This window comes from Seriola aureovittata, chromosome 3 (genome assembly GCF_021018895.1).
Source record: "Seriola aureovittata isolate HTS-2021-v1 ecotype China chromosome 3, ASM2101889v1, whole genome shotgun sequence".
NCBI classification, from domain to species: Eukaryota; Metazoa; Chordata; class Actinopteri; order Carangiformes; family Carangidae; genus Seriola; species Seriola aureovittata.
The window spans coordinates 25225272-25244741 of NC_079366.1; the positions used below are offsets into that span (position 1 = coordinate 25225272).

A 19470-nucleotide genomic window follows, 5' to 3' on the forward strand; every position below is an offset into this window, starting at 1 on the left:
AAGAGCAAACCTACATATACCTCAGCCTCGCAGACAGGATGTACAGAATGGAAACGGATGTTTAAGTAAACTTTTCTGACAGCCATCCCCGAGGACCTCGGAGCAGTGAACTAAACTGAATTGTTGAATCAAATGATTCTCATAATCTATTAAACCCTAACAGCATTTTCAAAAGCATTTCCATGAAAACTTAATTCTGTTCCCATGTCAGCCATCTTTGATGTAGCATATATGGATTGGAACAGTTACTCTGTGACCTTTTCACTTGCCATTTCAGCTGACTCAAATTCAAGAGAAAGTTCATAAAGGACGGAGGGATTCACATGCAGAGAACACAGAGAATGGCTGTCAAAGAGCTGAAACATCAAAGGATTAACAGATCTTTTAACAGCACTCAACTGTATCCGTGGCACAGCATAGTGTGTGTGTGAATGTGTGCAAAAAAGAGAAAGCGAGCATAGCATACATATGTATATACATATGTGTGTGTGAGTCTGCGGATGTATAATATGTGCCCCAGGTGTTCTAATGCACACATTCTGTATACATAAGCGCTTCCCAGCTGAGCCCTCTCTGTGTCCTTATGTCACTATGTAAACACACACACACACACACACACACACAATGACAATGACAATAACTCCCTGAGGTACGCATACTGTACATCTGTTTGTTTCACGTCATACTTGTATCAACACAAAATAAAGTGGAAGTAGTGACTGAGTAAATGTAGCACTTTCGGATGGCTGGACGTATCTACGCATATATGGACGCATGGGTGGCTGGACGCGCAGGCAGCAAATGTAACGTGAACGAAGGCCTAGAAGAGACTAGTCATCCTGCCCCGCTGTGACTACGCAACACTTCCACAGCGATCGCTCGGGAGAAAGGTTGAGAAATCTCGGGTCAGGTCACAAGTTAAACTTCCAATGTGCAGTGATTCAGTCGTTTAATTGTCCGTGCCTACAGTGTGTGTTGTCATGACTACACAGATCAAAAACTCTGCGGTTGTTGTGTTGCATCTCTTTCTCTCCGAGTCCGTCTGACAGAAAATCTTTTAATATGGTGGATTCTATTTATTTAAAGAAAAAGTATATAAATCTTCAAAAAGAGAGACAGACCGTCCTGTCATATTCTATCTTCCTCTATCTAATCCTAATGATTATCCTGAACAAATTTAATTATTTTCTATTGTCTAGTTGAAATGTTGACATTCATTGAATTTACCACAATAATACTGTCAGTCATGAGTAGAATACTTTAGAAAAGATGGATTCTAGTCGTGCATTCGGACTGTGTTGTGGCTACTGATCAACCAGCAGCACAATGCCGATACAGTACTGAGCCGGTGACGGATAATACTGCAGCAATTATGATTAATATTTATGCACCCTGGACGGGCTGTTTACAGATGAGCTAAGATGTGAACTGAATTGTAGAAATTAGCAGAGACGGGAAAAAAAAAAAGCTGGCTTGTCCTGTCATGCAGAGGCTCTTATTGAGGTGTCCAGATATAGCAGATAATTGGAGCAAAACCCGAGATGTCAAAGAATCCAAGGGAAAGATTCTTTAAGAAAGTTTTACTTTCACTGACAATTTGAGAAATATTTGTGCGTTGTTTACACACTTGAGAAGGCTGCAACATATTTCAGCCTCTACAATAATGCCTGTTAAGTTTGTTTTTTGTTTTTTTTCAAACTGCAATGCTTGTAGTATTGTTTGATGTGCTGATGCAGAAAGAAGGCGCTAAAGCATTCTGCTGGGCAGGATTTTAAAAGCATTCGTCATACATGTGGAAACTCAGTGAACTGATCTGAAAACTTAACAAAGTGTAGGCTATACATCATGTGACAACAATCACAATCTAAAAGTGAAGTTATAATAAATGAAAATGCTTCATTTGCAGTAAAATTAATTAAATCTACATGACATTCAGTTTCATTGTGCTATGGATCTAAATCAGTTCAGTTAAAACAACATCATTTGTAACAGAGAATGATTTCAGGCATTCAGCCCACTGCTATTATTGCAGAGCAGAACGGGATATATACGCACTGAGGCGGTGAGTGGTGAGGTGGGAAATATAGATTATATAGATACATTAAAAAAATCACATTGATGAAGTAAGACGATAAAGTTAATATGAATTTTTGAAACATTACTGTCCCATTAGCTGATACTTTTATCGAAGGCGGCTTAATGCACAGATAACAGATGACAAAACATCCCTGGGATCACATCAGATAAAGATATGCTAAAAATAAGAAGAGTAAACAGGTACGGGACATGTTTTTTAAATAGCAGGTGCAGAGTAAGGTTGTGGGAAATGGGGATATTCAGGGGATAAAGGCATTTTTTCCAATAGAATAGATCTGGAGCATTTCAGCTGTCCCACCTGGAGTGGGAAGGACATTTCACTATTGAAGAGCAGTAGAAAGAAGAGTCAAGGCCAGGTGAAACAATGACGTAGCTGCCACAGGGAGTGGAGAGCTAAGTGGCCTGTTGAAACAGAGCACAAATACGGATAGACCGTAGCCTGCAGATACGGGCGTGCAACTCCCCGAGGAGCCTTGAATGCCAGGACCAGAATTTAGAATTTGATGTGAACAGCCACCGGCAGCCAGTTGGGAGGGAGGTGGGGAGCATGGGGAGTGTGAGGAGGCGACAAAGGAGAACTTGGGGAGCAAAAAGACAAGGCAGGCAGCAGTGTTCTGGTTTGTATCTGCTCAACAGAATACTTTATGAGCCTGGCTTAGTGGGAGTTGTAGTAGTCCAGATGGGAGATAATAGAAGGTGGGGCAGTGTGCCAGAGTTCGCCAAAGGACTAGTATTCATCCTTTTTATGGAAGCCAAAAAAGGCCATAAAGATTTGAATCTTTTAAGCAATTTAACACCCGATGGTGAGATTTAATCACTAATAATATAATCTATAGGACTGAAATATTTTACTCAAGAACCATCTATCTAAATTCATTCCCCTTTCTGAAATTTCCAACAGTTAATTTCAAGTTGTGCAGTTTGGGACTGCAACTGAAAACAAGCCAAGTGTGCTTCAAATAGTTTTTTTTTGTCCGACCAACTGTCGAAACCCCAAATATATTCAATTTACAATCGAAACTGAGAAACTGAAATTAGAAAATGCTAAAGTGCAATTTTAAATATTTGTTTTACTTAAAACTAAGGTTCACAACTTCAGATAGAAAATTCAAATGTTTGAATTCTAGTTTGCTCAGATTTAATTGGTAATTTTTGGGTCTAAAAATCAAGTCAAGCTCATCCACACATCAAATTTCAAGATGAAAATTCAAACATTTATGCTATGTTCAGTCAGGTGTATAATCCAAAAAGAGACGATGAGAGAGTATAAACCCTTCAGTTTTCTTCCATTTGTTTCCTTCAAGTCACTTATATATGACATATAAACAAATCCAAGATTTGGAAGTTGCATTGCATAACTTCAAACGTAAAAATCAGATAAATGGTTTTGAACGTAAATTGTCTCAATACTTCAGCAGTATTTCAATTTCAACATTTAGTAATTAACAGTGGTTAAATTACACATATGTGTTAAGCTTTTCTTTGGACTTTTTGGCTTCCACACATAGGTCAATTTTAAATAATGTAGGTACTCTACAAAATTGTGTAAAAATAATAAGTAAAAACACACAATATTGAAATATAATGAATAATACCTGAATAAGATGCATGTTAAAGTATATAGACAACATGTACCACAGGGGAAAACAATAAGCAGCATTATTAATTAGTAACTGCAGTATTTTAAACAAGTAACACATTCAGTACATCTAAAACAATACATAATTCACACTGAATTAATGGCACAAGAGAAAAAAGACCACGATGAGCGACACATGCAATTACAGTGGTAGCAGACGCAAAAATCAAGTGCACCAACAGATTGGCATTAGCGAGCTGACAGCAACACAGAGCAATTAATTATTAATGCCTGGATAGAGTTTCACTGTTATAACAAAAACACAAGATGATGTGGGGAAACCACTGACATACACCTTGAGTGCCTCAGTTGACAGTTATGGAATATGTTACATTATATATATATATATATATGTATGTTATTTTGAATTAAAATTACCTGTAAGTTTTCTTATTATACAACCAATTACACAAGAGTTATTTGTCATGGTACAGAACATGCAAGTTGTAACACGGATCATAGAGTCTGTGAGTTGGGTATTATCTGGTGTTTCAGTGCTACTGTGTGCATATATTACAGCCACATAGATTTGGATTTCAGTCTCGAGGACAAACAGATGGTGAGTCATTATTATATAAAGTAAAAATGAGTGGGCCCAGTATAGATCCTTGTAGAACAAAAGTGGACTAGCAAAGGGCAGCTGATTGACGATTATGTTCTCAGACAGATTGAGACCAGCTTGAGAGGTGTGATTCAAGTCATTTAAGAAAGAAAAAAGACCCGTAAAAGGTGATATAGTAGATTACTTAATTCAGAGAACCAAATGCCTTCCCGAGATCACAAAACAACACCACCTTTATCCAACTGAGATTTCACTTGTTCTAAGAACAAACAAGCACCTGTCTCACCTCCTGTAACACCTCCAGTGTAAGCCTTTTCACGGTACCTTTAAACAAGTGTGGCTTTCAAATGGCTCTTGATTTCATGTGAGTAGTAGGTAGGTATCTACATGTGGGTGTATTTGTTCACTAACACATCGAGTGTGTGGGCACTTACTCTTTGACATGTTTGCGGCAGGGCACAGAGTTTCTCATGCAGGTGCCGGTGAGGATGTCAACGTTGTCGACAATGACAAAAGGTTTCTCCTCCAGGGTGACAATGGAGAGGTGGTTTTCATCTGCATCCTCATCGCCGTAGGAGTTATACCGCGGCCACACGGGGAACATCAACGACAAAGTCCCGTTTTCCCAGCGGCCCATCTGTGTGCGCGAAAAAACACACACAACATCAGCAGCAGCCATCAGCAGCAACCAGTGTTTTGGCTTTTTAATTGCCTTGCTTTACAAATAGACTGTATCCATTCGTTACCTTCTCCCACTTCCTCTCGCTGTTCAGGACAATGACAACCAATTTGGGGTTGGCCTGGTAACCATCTGGAGTAAAGGTTAGGTCTCGCCCTTCATACCACACATGCATCATGTGTCTGAAACACATGGGGGAAAAAAAGAGAGTAGGAAGCTGTTATTTGCTTGTGTTTTGCATCTGTCAGAGTGTTTGTAAGTATGAGTGCACAAGAGCAGATACATTTGAAATAACAAGTTAAGCACTCTATAATCACTGCAAGAGTATCCTCTTCAAATCAATGCTGTCTTCACCCACTGTGTGTGCATGCATGCCTGAGTGTGTATGTGTGTGCGTGCATCTATTTGTGTGTAGGAGGGGGAAGAGTCAGAGGCCACATATCTCTCCCATCAGCATTCTGCATTGATTTCTCCACAGATATACGCCTGAAAGACAAGCCACTGGTGCAACAAGGCTGCCCTCACTCTCTTACTCACTACAGTTATCCTGCATACGCAAACGGATCCTTTGCTGAAACATTTACGCCATCGCTAAAGTGAAGCAGTAGAGAGGAGTAAATGAATCAGTATCACACATAGTGATATGGGATTAAGAACACACTCACTCCGGTAAAACAATTATCAGAAGGCGAGGATGTTCTGAGTTTTAAGACTGGGATAATAGCATGAATTCCCACTGGGGGGAAAGAAGAGCTGTCTGAGGAAGTTTACTAAAAAGACCAAATCACAAAAGGGACAGCAGCTACCCAAAACAGACAACACTTTTTCTTTAATGCCTTGTGTTCTGATTCATTAGACATGGTTTGATTTATTTTGACACTGTGTCAAACACGATTGGTTGGGTGATGCCGTATGACTGAAATATCATCTGACTGAAACAGAATATTTCATAAAATCAAAAATGTTCAGCTTTATAAACATTATTGAATTTGGCACATGATTCCAAGTTCACATATACAGAGAATTATAATTTTTTTTTTACTTGTGAGTCTTGCCATCAGCCATCTAAACACACATTAAATGGATGTAGTCATGCGATGCTTGATGTAGTCACAGATTCATTGCTTCATTATTCTAAAACAAAGAGTTAAAAAAAGGAAACTTTTTGTTGTTTGTTGTTTGTTTTTACACCAGACGGGCCACGAAGGATTTATGCATAAACTCAAATATTGATACAGGAAGTCAAAATGCATAAAAAGAATCGTCTGAGTGCCGTTTAACATGCGCTCTGCAGGTGAAAGCTAAGATAATTACACTGCAGTTCAAACAGGTGGGATTTTATGTTGTCTCATCTGCAGGAGAGGTATTAGAGTCGACACACATAAATGTTGTTGTCGGACACTGGATTAGAGAGTGGTACATTAATCGTCTGTTTTTACAAAGACTTGGAAGCAGGCCTGTGCTCTTTCAAAGCACGCAGCACTAACACCGAGTACAGAGTAAATAAAAGGTCCCTGTCTCCCTCGCATACAGGCACTGCAGAAACACCAAACAGCTCTGCCGTGGGTAAACCCTCCCTCTCTCTGAAAATGCAAATAATTAAATACACAGTTAAATATAAAGAGGCACCTCTGCACTATATAATTGAGCCATCTATTGTTATCATAGATTACTACGCATTTAACTATTAGTGACATGTCAAGACAAATATATATTTTTGTGTGTGAGAAATCTTCATAGTGCAGCAGGTGATGCCCTTGTCACAGAGCATTTCCACGGCTGAATACATATAGCAGAAACACTGTTGCAGTCTATTCTGGGAAACTGCTGTCTCCTCCTATTTCAGGTTTCTTACCATTTCTGGAGAAACATTTTGATCTAAACAGATAATGCTGGGTTTTTTTTTTGTTTTTTTGAGGCATGTAAAATAGGCAGATTCCACAAGGGGTTCAATGATTTCTAAATTTCTGTCTGCAATATGATTTGCATTAACTAGAAATTCAATGAGGGTTTAAGTAGCAGCATCAGCATCAGAGAAAAATATAAAATCCCCCGTTACTGTAAATGCCATCTTTAAAAAGTGGGTCCTGCTGCTGCTACTACTGTGTGTGTGGAGGTTTTTTTTTTTTTTTCTGTTCCTGAAGTTCTCGGGTAGCCATTGTGTGAGCTCTTTCACAAAAGTATGAATAAAGAAAGAAAGGAGGCTCTTCCCAAATTCTGTGTTATGGCAGGGAGCATCTTTGCAGAAAAAAAGTGACAGCTTAGGGGTTTGCATAGTAGAGTGGTTCCATCAAATAGAATAATGTTTTGAAATTTACTACAAGGACAAACCTCAATAAAAACCTGTACCATTGTGGTGTCCAAACACGCAGAACTAGACTCTGCGATATTAATTCCTGTCAGGCAAGAATGACAGGGAATCCGACAGGGTTGATGATGTCTTTTAAGTGGCAGATTATGTTGTCCTATTCCTCTCCACCTCACATTGTTTATATGCACACTGCGGCAAGATTGTATCTAGACTAATGTATGCAGAATTCTGATCATAGCCTCACCACTTCCAAATCAGGGTGGGGAAATCCAACCTGTCAGTTCATAACCACAAAAATTGGCTGCAGTTGTTTTGACAAATATGCAAATTCAATCTAATAAGTTAGCGAGACAAATGACATACCTCTGACAGGAAGAAAAAAACATTGTTCCGGAAAAGGTTTTGAGCTGCTATTGAAGTCTGAGTTATATTGGATCAACCTGTCAACAACTGCAGTATTGTATATGCTTTGATATATACAGTTATGGGCTAATAAGAGAGAAGAATGGGATAATAAAGCCGTGATAGTGTAAATCACACAGTGGCTCTCATTTTAATGGCATCTATGATGACTCATAAGTCATCATAGATGTGCAAGGCCTAGCAGCCTGACCTTCCTGTTTTTCAGTCAGTATTATATAGATTTCTTAAATAATAATCATATTTTAGTCAATGTATGCTTCATATTCAAAATGTAGTCACAATATCAAAAAGCCTGACAGGGAGCAACACCACTGACAGATTCTGTAGTAATGTGTTAATGTTCGGTATGAATGTGCTTGCATGTGTGTGTGTGTGTGTGTGTGTGTGTGTGTCCATTTGTCCTCCCCTCTTATTTAAAGGATTCTTCCTCACAGGGACCTCAGAGAAGAGTGCACACACACACATGCATAATGGTATGCACATGTGCGTGAACACACACACACACACACACACACACACAATGACCAACATATATGTACCACCCACAGAGCCACGTAACAAGAAAAAAAAGAACAAAGCTTGTAAAAGCTGCTGTAATCCTGACTTAATGAGTGAGTCCAGTCATGTGAAGCAAGGTGCACACATACAGACAAATACACATGAATACACACACACCAGACACATACTGTGATCTAGGTATCACCGAGCAGTAACAACACGGAAGTGTGACTTAAGTTCAGTAAGGCAGAATGAGCTCATACACCGAGCAGCCATGTACACAACAGTGAATTGTGTTAAATGTCATTAGACATCAGAGTGTTTAACACTGCTGTCATCTCTGCTTCCTTTCTCCCTTCTACTCCTCTCATTAGTACATTAAAAAGAGTTATGTAAGACCGCTCAACACTCAGCTACAAAGACAAACAGTTATGCAAGTCCCTAGACCTTGATCTCCTCACACTCTCACACATGTACACACACACACACACACACCTGCGCAGGGCACTAGGTGGGAGCTTCCCTGGGCTCCTGTCTGACGGTGTGCTGTAGCAGCTGCTCTGGGCCTCTGGCAGCTCCCCCTTCTCCCGCAGCATGGAGGTGGCTGCAGATGAAATGATGCCCACTCCATCCCGCACCCGCGTCTCGAGCGGGTACTCCCAGTCATCATAGGACACGGAGATCATACCCAGGGGAAACATCTGAGAGGAAAAGAGGAGGAGATCTGAGAAGTGGCACATATGGTGTGTAAAATTCAATTTGACTTCAATTTGACATTTTCTATCCCAATTTTAAACATCCATATGTATCTCTCAAAGGTGTCAAACGGATGATTTATCGGCTCCGTGTGGCTTCCTGAAATAATTCATAGCTGGCTATTAAATTCTATTAAAAGTCAGAGCAGACTATGTCCCGAAAGTGAATTGCTCATTCAGGTGTTGCCCATACCTTTCAACTGTCAAAATAAAATAATTTTGACAAACTAAATAGCTCCCTAAGTTTATCTCTCTAAACCAGACTGAGCCAACATCAAAAAATGCCGACACAGTAATCTGTCAGTCTACCCAACAATATTTTGGCTTTGTATTTTAATTTGGTGCTAACTGAAGAATCAGATTGTTGTCTAAGAACAAAAACCGAGGCACAAAAACCCAACACAAACAGGAACGTTGAGTCGAGGAGAATGATGGACACGAGGAGGAGGAGAACGAACGTTTGAGAAGCTTTTGGGAAAGGTAAGCAAACATTGGATATGTTTCCATTTTTAATGTGAGGGGAACATTTGAGCTGATTATAATTTGAATTATTTATACACATATTTATAAGCTATTTGGATAATAGCTACCTTTGCTGGCCTACATTTTGAGTGTGAATGTGTATGCAATACTGTCAAACATCCTATTTAGGGGCTGAGCAAATGTTGTTAGGTACAGAGAGAACGTAAACAAAGCAGTCTGAGAAGTGATTGTTGCCAGATTAACCAGTCTCAACAGATGATATGATAGGAATAATAGTTTATCAGTAACCACGATTTACATTATCTCTATGCTGTCTTAGGCTCGAGCTCATGGTTTTAAGGAACAGGTTGTCATTTTGGGAAATATGCTTATTTGTTTTTGCCAAAGAGTTAGATGACAATATCGATACCACTCTTATATGTGTTACAGCTACAGCCGACAGCTGGTTAGCTTAGCTTAGCTTAGCACAAAGACTGGAAACGGGGAAACAACTAGGGTGCTCAGTCTGAAGAAAAGAAATCCACTCATCAGCACCTTTGAAGCTCATAAATGAACACATTATACACTCAGTGGCGACTTGGTTAGGTATAATCTTTTACAACTCAATACAAAAGCTCTGCCAAAAATTCTTTATAATGTTATTAATATTATAATAGCATACAATTATAGCCTTATTACTGATGAGGTCACAGCAGAAGACCACGTTCGGTTCTACTATCAGCCAAGAACAGAAATCTGAGGCTGCTGAGGGCTACAGGCTCACCAAAGACTGGTCTGATGAATGTGGATTTCTGCTGAGGCACTAAGATGGTAGAGTCAGAATTTGGCATCAAAAGCATGAATCCATGGACCCAACCTGCCAGTACCAGTTGGTGGGGGAGGGATGTAATGGTGTGGGAAATGTTTTATTGGCACATTCTGAGCCCTGTTAACACCATTCAATCATCGTTTCAATGCCACAGTATTGTCGATGACCATGTGCATCCTTTTATGGCATCATGTCACTCAGCAAAAGTCGTCTCAAACTGTTCTCACGAACATGACAGTGAGTTCGGTACTTGGGTGACCTCCCCAGTCACCAGACCTCGGTCCATTAGAACACTGTTGGGATGTGGTACAACACGAGATTGGCAGCATGAATGTGCAGCTGACAGAGAAATTATGTGACACGATCACGTCAACGTGGAGCAGAATCTCAAAGGAACGTTTTCCAACATCTTGTGGAATCGATGTCACGAAGAACTGAGGCCTTTATGAGAGCAAAGGTACCACCATACCCTGTTTTAGTATGGTGGTCCTAATAAAGTGCTCAGTGAGTGTGTGAGATATTTAACAAGATGTTGAGCTATTGCTTAAATATTGCGTTTCTTAAAATCTAGAGAATAAAGGAGAGAAGATTTACAGGAGAGACCTACAACAGCCTGGAATAAGAAAGAATGCTTGTCTTGTCAAACCACAAAAAGTGGCCACCTGTTACCACATATGGAGCCTCAATACCTCGGGGGTAAAGTCTGGGTTGCCAGTGGTAAGACTGGACACGATCCAGATGTAACCGGCTCCTATCAGGCCCAAGGACCGAGCTTCCTCTAGTATATACCTGTCGAGGAGTCAGAGAGTTAATAAAGATCCACTGTTGAAATTTGGCAGCGTATGAAAGAGAGACAGGAACAGCGAAATAAAATGAAATACACAAACACTCACAAAGCCTCATCCTTGGAGCAGTACAGCAGTATAACAGGGCTCTGAATCCTCTTGAGGGCGATGTGTGATTTAGAGTTTGGGTCACCATCTATAGCATCGAGAGTCACCACACTCTGCATGTCCCAGCGCACAAAGCTGTAATGATACGCCATCGAATAATCCAATTGCTTAATTGTCAGGTGCCGTAAATAAAGGTTAAAGGATAAAAACAGTGTGTGTGTGTGTGTGTGTGTGTACATGTGGAAGGTGTGTATTTATTACCTGTGATCCACGGTTACCCTGAGCGTGCTGATGAAGTCTTGGTACCCGGGGAACTTTGAAGTGACGATAGAAAAAACATGCCAGTCGTACTCCTCCATGATGGCAAGCATGAGCAGGGCTTCCTGCTGCAGCGCCGCGCCGAACTGGAAGAACGTGGACTTCTCATCCTACAATGACACACAGGCCAGCAGCACATACAGTCAGCAGATTTGTCTGAGGAACTGAATTAATTGCAGACAAGAAAAAAAGAAGGAGAAGAGCTGGAGTGAATGAGTGCAAAGCAGACTCCAAAAACCAGACAGAATTAGAGGAACCGTTTTCAATTTTTGCAATCAGTGAGTCGGACCGGGAGAGGGAGGGAGATAAGACGGAGTGTAAGTGTTAGAGGAACGACAAGGAGCGGGGATATGGGGGGAAAAAAAAGGAAGAGATACTGACAGAGCAAGATTCAGTCAACAAGTGAGACGACACTAGAAGTGAGTGACTGTTGGCAACGGGGGGCCTAATGGTCGGAGATAACTGCCTCATAACTCACAGGTTTGATTCACTTCCACCCTCAGTAGCCGATACACCAACAACCGTGCGTTGCCTTGAAAGCTAATTGAGCTGAAAAAAGACACTCTTCCTGCATTGTAAAGCTTTGTATTATCGAACCGGCACAATGCTTTAAATGTTACGCCATGTTGAAATGAAATTTTAACTGTAAGAAAATACGGAGTCGGTTTTACAGCCGTCTCGTTTGAAGTCAGATGATATCCTCTATAAACTGTGGCTCCAAATTTCACAGCATTAATTCACAATGCCACGTACAGTTAAATCATTTAGCCTCGGCATCGCACGGAAACTCAGGGTCAGTGTGCAGAGTAAGAGGCAGCAGTGAGCATTACCAAAACCAAAGCAGCTATTAAACAGAATGAAACCCAAAGTGAGTGTGAAATAAGTTGCTAATGATTGCAGAATGTATGTTTGCATAAAGTGTAAGCTGAGCTTCCCCCTTGGGACACAACAAATAGACAGCAACACAGCTCATCCACTAGAGAGAAGAGAGGAGAGAGGGAGGAGCAGTAGACAGGGAGGAAAAGAAAAAGGCTGAAGGGGGAGAGTGAGAATGAGAAAAATGTTCCAGTCTTGTGAGTGAGATTGAGATACCTGCTGCAGAGAGAGGTGGAAAGAGGAGTGAGAGTCTTGGGAGAAAAACTGACAGAGACACAAACATCAAGCATCTTCACAAGGACCCCCTCTGTGTCTTCTACACACACACACACACACACACACACACACACACACACACACACACACAGACCACACACACACACACACACACACACACAGACCACACACACACACACACACACACAGACCACATGCACACATACATGCTCTAACACCCCTTCCGCAGAGGGCATCAAAGAGCGTGACACATTAAACATCAAAGCCCTCATAAACACACATGGAAAATCAGCTGTCAGCTCCCGTCTCTCTGCCCCCAACACCCCCCACCAGCATGAGTGTATGTGTGTGTGTGTATATATATATATATGCGTGTAAACCTTATACTCTGGCTGGGGTCTTGTCCTTTAGTTTAACAAAAAGCTCTCAGCTCTGGCCATCGCACACATAAAGCAGGCCCTGCAGAGATTTAACTCCCCTCACCCCACTGCTCCCAAAAAAAAAAAAAAAAGTGGGGAGGAGAGAGGATGAAATTGTACTTCAAAAAGATATATCTCACTGTTTTCATCTGTGTGTGTGAGACTGTAGGTGTGTGCGGCTTTATGCTTTACCCAGATTTAGAAACTAAAAAAGAAAAAAGTAAAAGTCTCGCTCTGCGAGGCAACAGGCACATCCTCAATTTTGCCCAGATAACAGCAACATGACAGTTGTTTAGCCACATTATCTGAATCACTTAGTGTAAAGTTGAAAGTGAGTGCACACATGATGTCGGTATTCATTTCTCTTTAAGCTGCACGCACACACAACTATGGCAAGTACGGCAGGGCAAATTTGAAACAGGCAATCAGTCTGTTCCACTCACCTTTGTTTTCTGTTCCAGATACGTCTGGCTAACCTGCAGGTTTGATTAAAACCTGTATAATCATGCTGCTATAATATAATAAGTCAGAATTGCCCTCTTCATCATTTATCAAGCAAAAGTCCAAACATTTTCTGGTTCTCAAATGTGATGATTTGCTGTCCTTTTTTTTTTTTTTTTTGCTGCCATAGCCCTGGGTTTGTGATTGCTGCTTTGGATATGATCTTTGAAAATATCACCTTGAGCTTTGGGGACTTATTATGGAACTAATTTTACATTGTCAGTATTAATAATAATCTTTATTGTCCACAAGTGCGGAAAATTTGCCTTTGGCTTCACAGGCTGGTTAAAAACACATCATCGTGACTCACAAACAATAAATACAATAATAAAATCAGCACAACATGGACAGTACAAACAACAATAACGGACATGATTTCAGTGTTAATGATGCTTATGACTTCAACAAAACTATTGCATTTGGTGTAAAGGACTTTCTTCAAATGTTCTTGGTTTCTGCTGCCGCTCGAAAGCGTCTTCCTGAGGGCAGTTTTGTGAATTCCTTGAAAAGGGGACGAACAGGATCAGACACAATTTCTTGAGCTTTCTGTTTCACCTGGTTTCTGTATATACACTCCAGTTGTTTCTGCTCTTTCCCATTATTTTACTGGCCATGTTCGTAATCCTGGTCAGTCTGTTTCTGCTCTTAGACCCCAGGTGCCCAAACCATATAAACAACACTGAATACATTACAGATGACTAAACATTACTGAACATTGAATGCAATAAAAAAAGAAGGATTCATTAAATTATATTTCAAAATAACAATTAGTTATAGCCATAATACAAATACACACATATAGTATTAAGTTAACCTGAGAATACCTCCTCAGAGATTTTTATGAATCAATTAAGCAAACCTTTCTCATCAAGACTGTAATAACTATTTAATATTACAATAACACTCACACATATACAGTTGCCCTTATATGGTGTCAGGATGAAGAAACAGCAGATATGGTTCTACATGACATACATGTTCATAACAAGCTTTTAACATATTTAATATTTACACCTGTCATCGTGGTTTAAGAGAGCGGAGAGGAGAGGAGAGAAGAGAGGAGGAAGGAGGGTAAGTGGAGAATTTAGAATGAATGAGTCTTTTTAGAAGACTGAGAGGTGAAAGGGGAAGATGATAGTTGCTGGTGGTTGCTGAATTATAAAGGATAAAAAGAGACGTTGACACAGACCTGCATCTTCTCATCAAATCACACAAGTCCACCAAGAAGCTCACATATGAATAATGCACAAATAAAATACACACATACACACACACACCACACAAATGTGTTTCCACATTATAACCCACATACCTAGAGATTTACTGATGACATAGTGCATCAATTATACAGATACAGTGAACTTCATGTACAGTTTCACATCCACCCACACACGTTCAGAGAGCACAGACACATGTGTACATGCACAAAGGCCCCTAAATATACAGCTTTGCTTATAAGCCAGCATAGCAATGAATAATACACCACCAAAACCAAGACAGTATCTCACTTATTCTCTGTCCACCCCCACCCCCCACCCCACCCCACCCCCACACACACATACATGCAGACATGTCAAATTTCATTTTTGCTTACAGCAATCAGATTAAGAAAATATGAACGTGTGGAGAGAGCTGTACAGATTCCCGGCTAATGAGGGACGAACTGACACATTTCTAGAAATCAGTGGAAGAGGGAGTTCTGTGGGCTACAGGAGGAGGGACCGAGTCCTGCAAGTAGTGAAGGTGGATGAAGAGGGAACCGAGCAACCAAAAGCTAAGGAACAATAATTCAAAGGATGGAAGAAGAGTACATGACACGGGGCGGCACACAATAAGAGGATGGAGCTAGTATGCAGAATAATCAGAAATAGACGGGGGTAAGGAGGAGGATGATGATGAGGCCAGCAATGTGCTTTATCAATATTTAACGCAGTAGGTCAGTTAGGATGGAGCAGCTACATTAAGTTGGCCTGACAAAGTATGGCCCCTAGATGCTGCTAAGTACAATCCCACTTAAGTCTGCAAAAAAAAAGTGCAAACAAACTAGCAAACTAGCAATAAGTCCTGCCCTGTGTCAACAAAGTGAAGCGCACAGCGGCTTCACAGGTCACATGCAAACTGCAAAAAAAAGAAAAGAAAAGAAAAGAAAGGAGCAGTAGCATCATTATAAATGGAGATTTTCAGAATGAGATTGTGCTTAAAGTTGAGATGTAAGAAGATTAAAATACATCCCCACATTATTCTGGTGAACTGAACATTAAAATGCACCGGCTACACTGCAGAAAAAAAGTGCTTCCCTGAAGTGTGAAGTGCAGGTAACTGCTAAAGCACCACAAGCTAATTTGGTATATAAATTTCATTAGCTGGTATTTCCAGTGGATGAGTTGGGAGTAGGAAGGACCTTTGAGAACAAGGTTACCACCACAGTCATTAATAGATACAGTATATTCCATCCAAATGAAAGTGATGAGAATGTGCTTCCATCAAGATGAACATTAAATAATAAAATCCTACTTGAACCTTAGGTCATGGCTGTCTCATTCATCATGCAGGAATCCACGTGAATATTTTCACGGTTCCAAATCTGACAGGTGAGAGTGTGAGTATGTGACTGAAAATGTCAAAACATATGGAATCAAAAAGATCAGGTTCATTTTTCTACTCATTTTACAGATATATCTTTACTTATAACAGTATATTTAAGAGTATAGTGAAAAGACGCTATTGTCTATGTGCCATTTCTGCTGTCGGGGTTGTCTTCAGTTGGGGACAATAGGCCTGTAACATGGCATTTTCATGTGTCATTGCATAAAAGAAACACAGATGTAATTAATGACACTGAGGATTGCATTCAAACTGCTAAAAGAAGGTACTGATTCAAACCATTGTGGCACAACATACCACTGACAGAGAAGATTAGTGCACATATGGTGCTAAACTGCCTATTGTACCAGTGTTAAAAACACAATCCAGGCAAAAAACCTCTAGTATTTATTTATTTTTCATAAGCTAAAGTCTCCCTGTAATGTTAGACCTTATCAGTGTAATTAAGATTAATTAAACACTGCAGGTTAGCATTTTAGGAGGATGAGAGTAGGTACACTAAACAAGGGCCCATAAAACATTAAAACTGCACTAAAGAGCTACACTGGTAGACAAGACATATTTTCTGTTGCTGTCTAATTCTGTGTCAGTGCTCAGCAGATGTTCTGCAAACCCTAGTGCTAACAAACAGCGCTCTAAATCCATCCGCTAACAAAGAATTAGCCCAGCAAAGCCACTTACAAACAAACACCTAGGGTAGCCTTGGAGGAGAGGCTGTTGTCACTTGACCAGCAGGAAAAGTAACACAGCCAAAGAACATCCATTGAGACAGAGCTGTTCTAATACAGTATTTACTGAATCACAGCATGTTCTATTCAAAATAGATCTATACATGTACATTAATTTATTGATTTCATGGTGTATGAACTGTGCTCTGACTTCAGGAAATCTACAAATAAGTTTTACGAGCACACATACATCAAACATTGAACATCAAACACCATTCTTTGAACATTTCTTTGCTGTGAACAGGGACCGCACAGTCGACAACCTCTATAGCAGAGACATAGCATAAAAAATTCTCTTGACACTAACAGAATGTAAAGGCAGGTTCTGCTAACAAGCAGCGGTCCCATACGCACTGAAAGCTCTTCAGTTTTAGAGCACAGAAACAGGTCCCAAAGCCCACAACCACTACACGAACATAGACATTCTACATTCCCAGGATTGACAGACAACTATAGCATTTAGCTTGCAGACAGTGGCTCCCAATGCTAACAAAGACTACTTTAGTATTTAACAAGAGGTGAGTCCCAATGCTTAAGTCTACTGTAGTATTTAACAGCCTCGCACTCCCCGGGCAAACACAGAATAGCATTTAACCCAGCACAGAGCCCCCAAGCTAGCATAGCATAGCTCAAACTAGTGAAGCATTAGGTCTCACCACTAACTCAGACAAGCATGTAATGGACAGCAGCGCGGCCCTCCACTGACAAAGCACAGAGCACTACAGCAAAACCCCCAGAATGTAATGTGGGACTGGAATACGACATCTCTCGACATTTTCTCCTTCAATTGAAGGTTTACCTTCCTCACACAAAACGTTTAAGGTCTGATGTTATTTACTAGAGTCAAAATGGACCTACAGTAGAGGCCTGTATTTTTGTACAACAGTTAAAAGAAAAAGCTATACTCATTTGAAGTTTCTGAGCAGAGATAATCGAGGTAGAAGTGGAAAAGAAAGTGCTGGGTTCAGAGTTTTTCTGGTCATTAATGGTGATGGGGAGAAAATAAAAGTCTGTGGTTTTTACAATGAAATGTTTTGCAGAGAAAACTGCTCAAGGCAGCACATCCCCAAGGACAACTACCTCTTTATGGAAGCAAAAAAATGTCATGAGGTTCTGAATTTAATTGGTAACAAATAATTAAATAGTTATAAATTTAACTACTACTACTTACTCTTACTTTGAAAACCATTTATCTGTTGATTTTTTTTATTTCCTTGTTTGAAAATTGCAAAAGATCATTTCAATTTGTGCAATTTAAAAAATGTGATTTTTTTATTTGTTTGTTTAACAAGTTCAGATTTAACTAAACGTCTGTTTCTTGGATTAAAAGAATGACAGAACATAATTCATAGGACAGAAGTCTGATCAATTCCATCCAGGATTGGCTGCTTGTCTTTACAGCCCAAATGTAATTTTTTAATCTTGACATGAATTTTCAATCTGAGCAACTTGAATATAGTTGTTTGAATATTGGTTGCTTTTCTGTCTGAACTTGAACCCTTAAATTAAAAAAATAAAACAAAATAAAATAAAAAAGCTTTTGAAATTGCAAAACCTTAAATTATACATTGGAAATATCAAAGTGAATGGGGAATTCAAACCACATACATTCAGATATTTAGCTTTCAGAGCTAAATGCAACGGTAATGAAATGTCAACATTAAGTATTCAGTGGTGATTAAATTAAAAATTCTCCAGCTTCTTAATTGACTGAAATCCTAATAGCATGTTCTTCTTCCACAGAGAAGCAGTGTACCTCTCACTTAATTTGTATCTGGGATGCCTTGAGCATTTTTAGGCAAAACATTTAAATGTAATACCAGTGTAATTTTACTTTTTCTCCTTGTCATTAATGGCTGTGAAGATTGTGAACCCACCATTGTATTTGCCACAGCCAGAAACTAATAAACTCTCTTCTACCTCATGTTTACCTTAATTATCTCAGGGAAGTTATAAACTCACATTTCAAAAATCCATTAAAAACAGCTCGCAGACATTGTGGTGTCTTGAAGAACGTACAGTCATCCATCATACCCCTGTATTATATTTCTTTCCTGTCAGCGTGTCAGTCAAGATTCTTTTTACTGTTTTGTTGCGATTTTAGAGCTGCAAAAAACAAATTATCAGTTACTAATGCATGATGAGATTAGCAAGAGATTAGCGATTTATTAATCCAGTGTCACACTCCTGGTAATGTGCCAGAGACATACATACGGTGATTGAACCAAGCAAGATATCTCTTCCCCAGACTACTATCAACACAAGCTGCATGTACTGTGGCTGCGAATGTGTTTAGTGTTTCATCAGTTTTATATCTGAGATATTTTGCTTCAATTGGTTCAAATAAGTAACAAAAGCCTGATGATAAAACAATTTCCTTTACACCTTTACAGAACCTTTACATCCAACTGGTATATTGTAGTACAAATATATTTGTTTAGTCTGTTTCCCACGTCGTATTCAATGAAAAAGGGAAATGGGTAAAAAGAGAGCTGTTATCAGACACTGACAAATACGAAGTAAAAATATGCAACTGTAACAGCCTACTTTTTAGGTTGAGACTGTGAAACACAAACAGGCTCTTACAACATTTTGATTTAATTACCAAAACTTTCTAATGCAGATGTTCTTAGGAAGAG

The 19470-nt window shown here is 39.7% G+C and overlaps 1 protein-coding gene across 1 annotated transcript in view; it reads right to left on the reverse strand.

Annotated features, from left to right (window-relative positions):
• grin2ab (glutamate receptor, ionotropic, N-methyl D-aspartate 2A, b) overlaps positions 1–19470 on the reverse strand; it is a 93373-nt gene that overhangs the window by 18937 nt on the left and 54966 nt on the right. The window contains exons 5-10 of the mRNA XM_056372570.1: positions 11410–11576; positions 11149–11283; positions 10945–11044; positions 8705–8910; positions 5045–5159; positions 4733–4935 (exon numbers count right to left, since the gene is read on the reverse strand). Coding sequence (XP_056228545.1) covers positions 4733–4935; positions 5045–5159; positions 8705–8910; positions 10945–11044; positions 11149–11283; positions 11410–11576 — 926 coding nt within the window. The remainder of the gene's footprint in view (positions 1–4732; positions 4936–5044; positions 5160–8704; positions 8911–10944; positions 11045–11148; positions 11284–11409; positions 11577–19470) is intronic.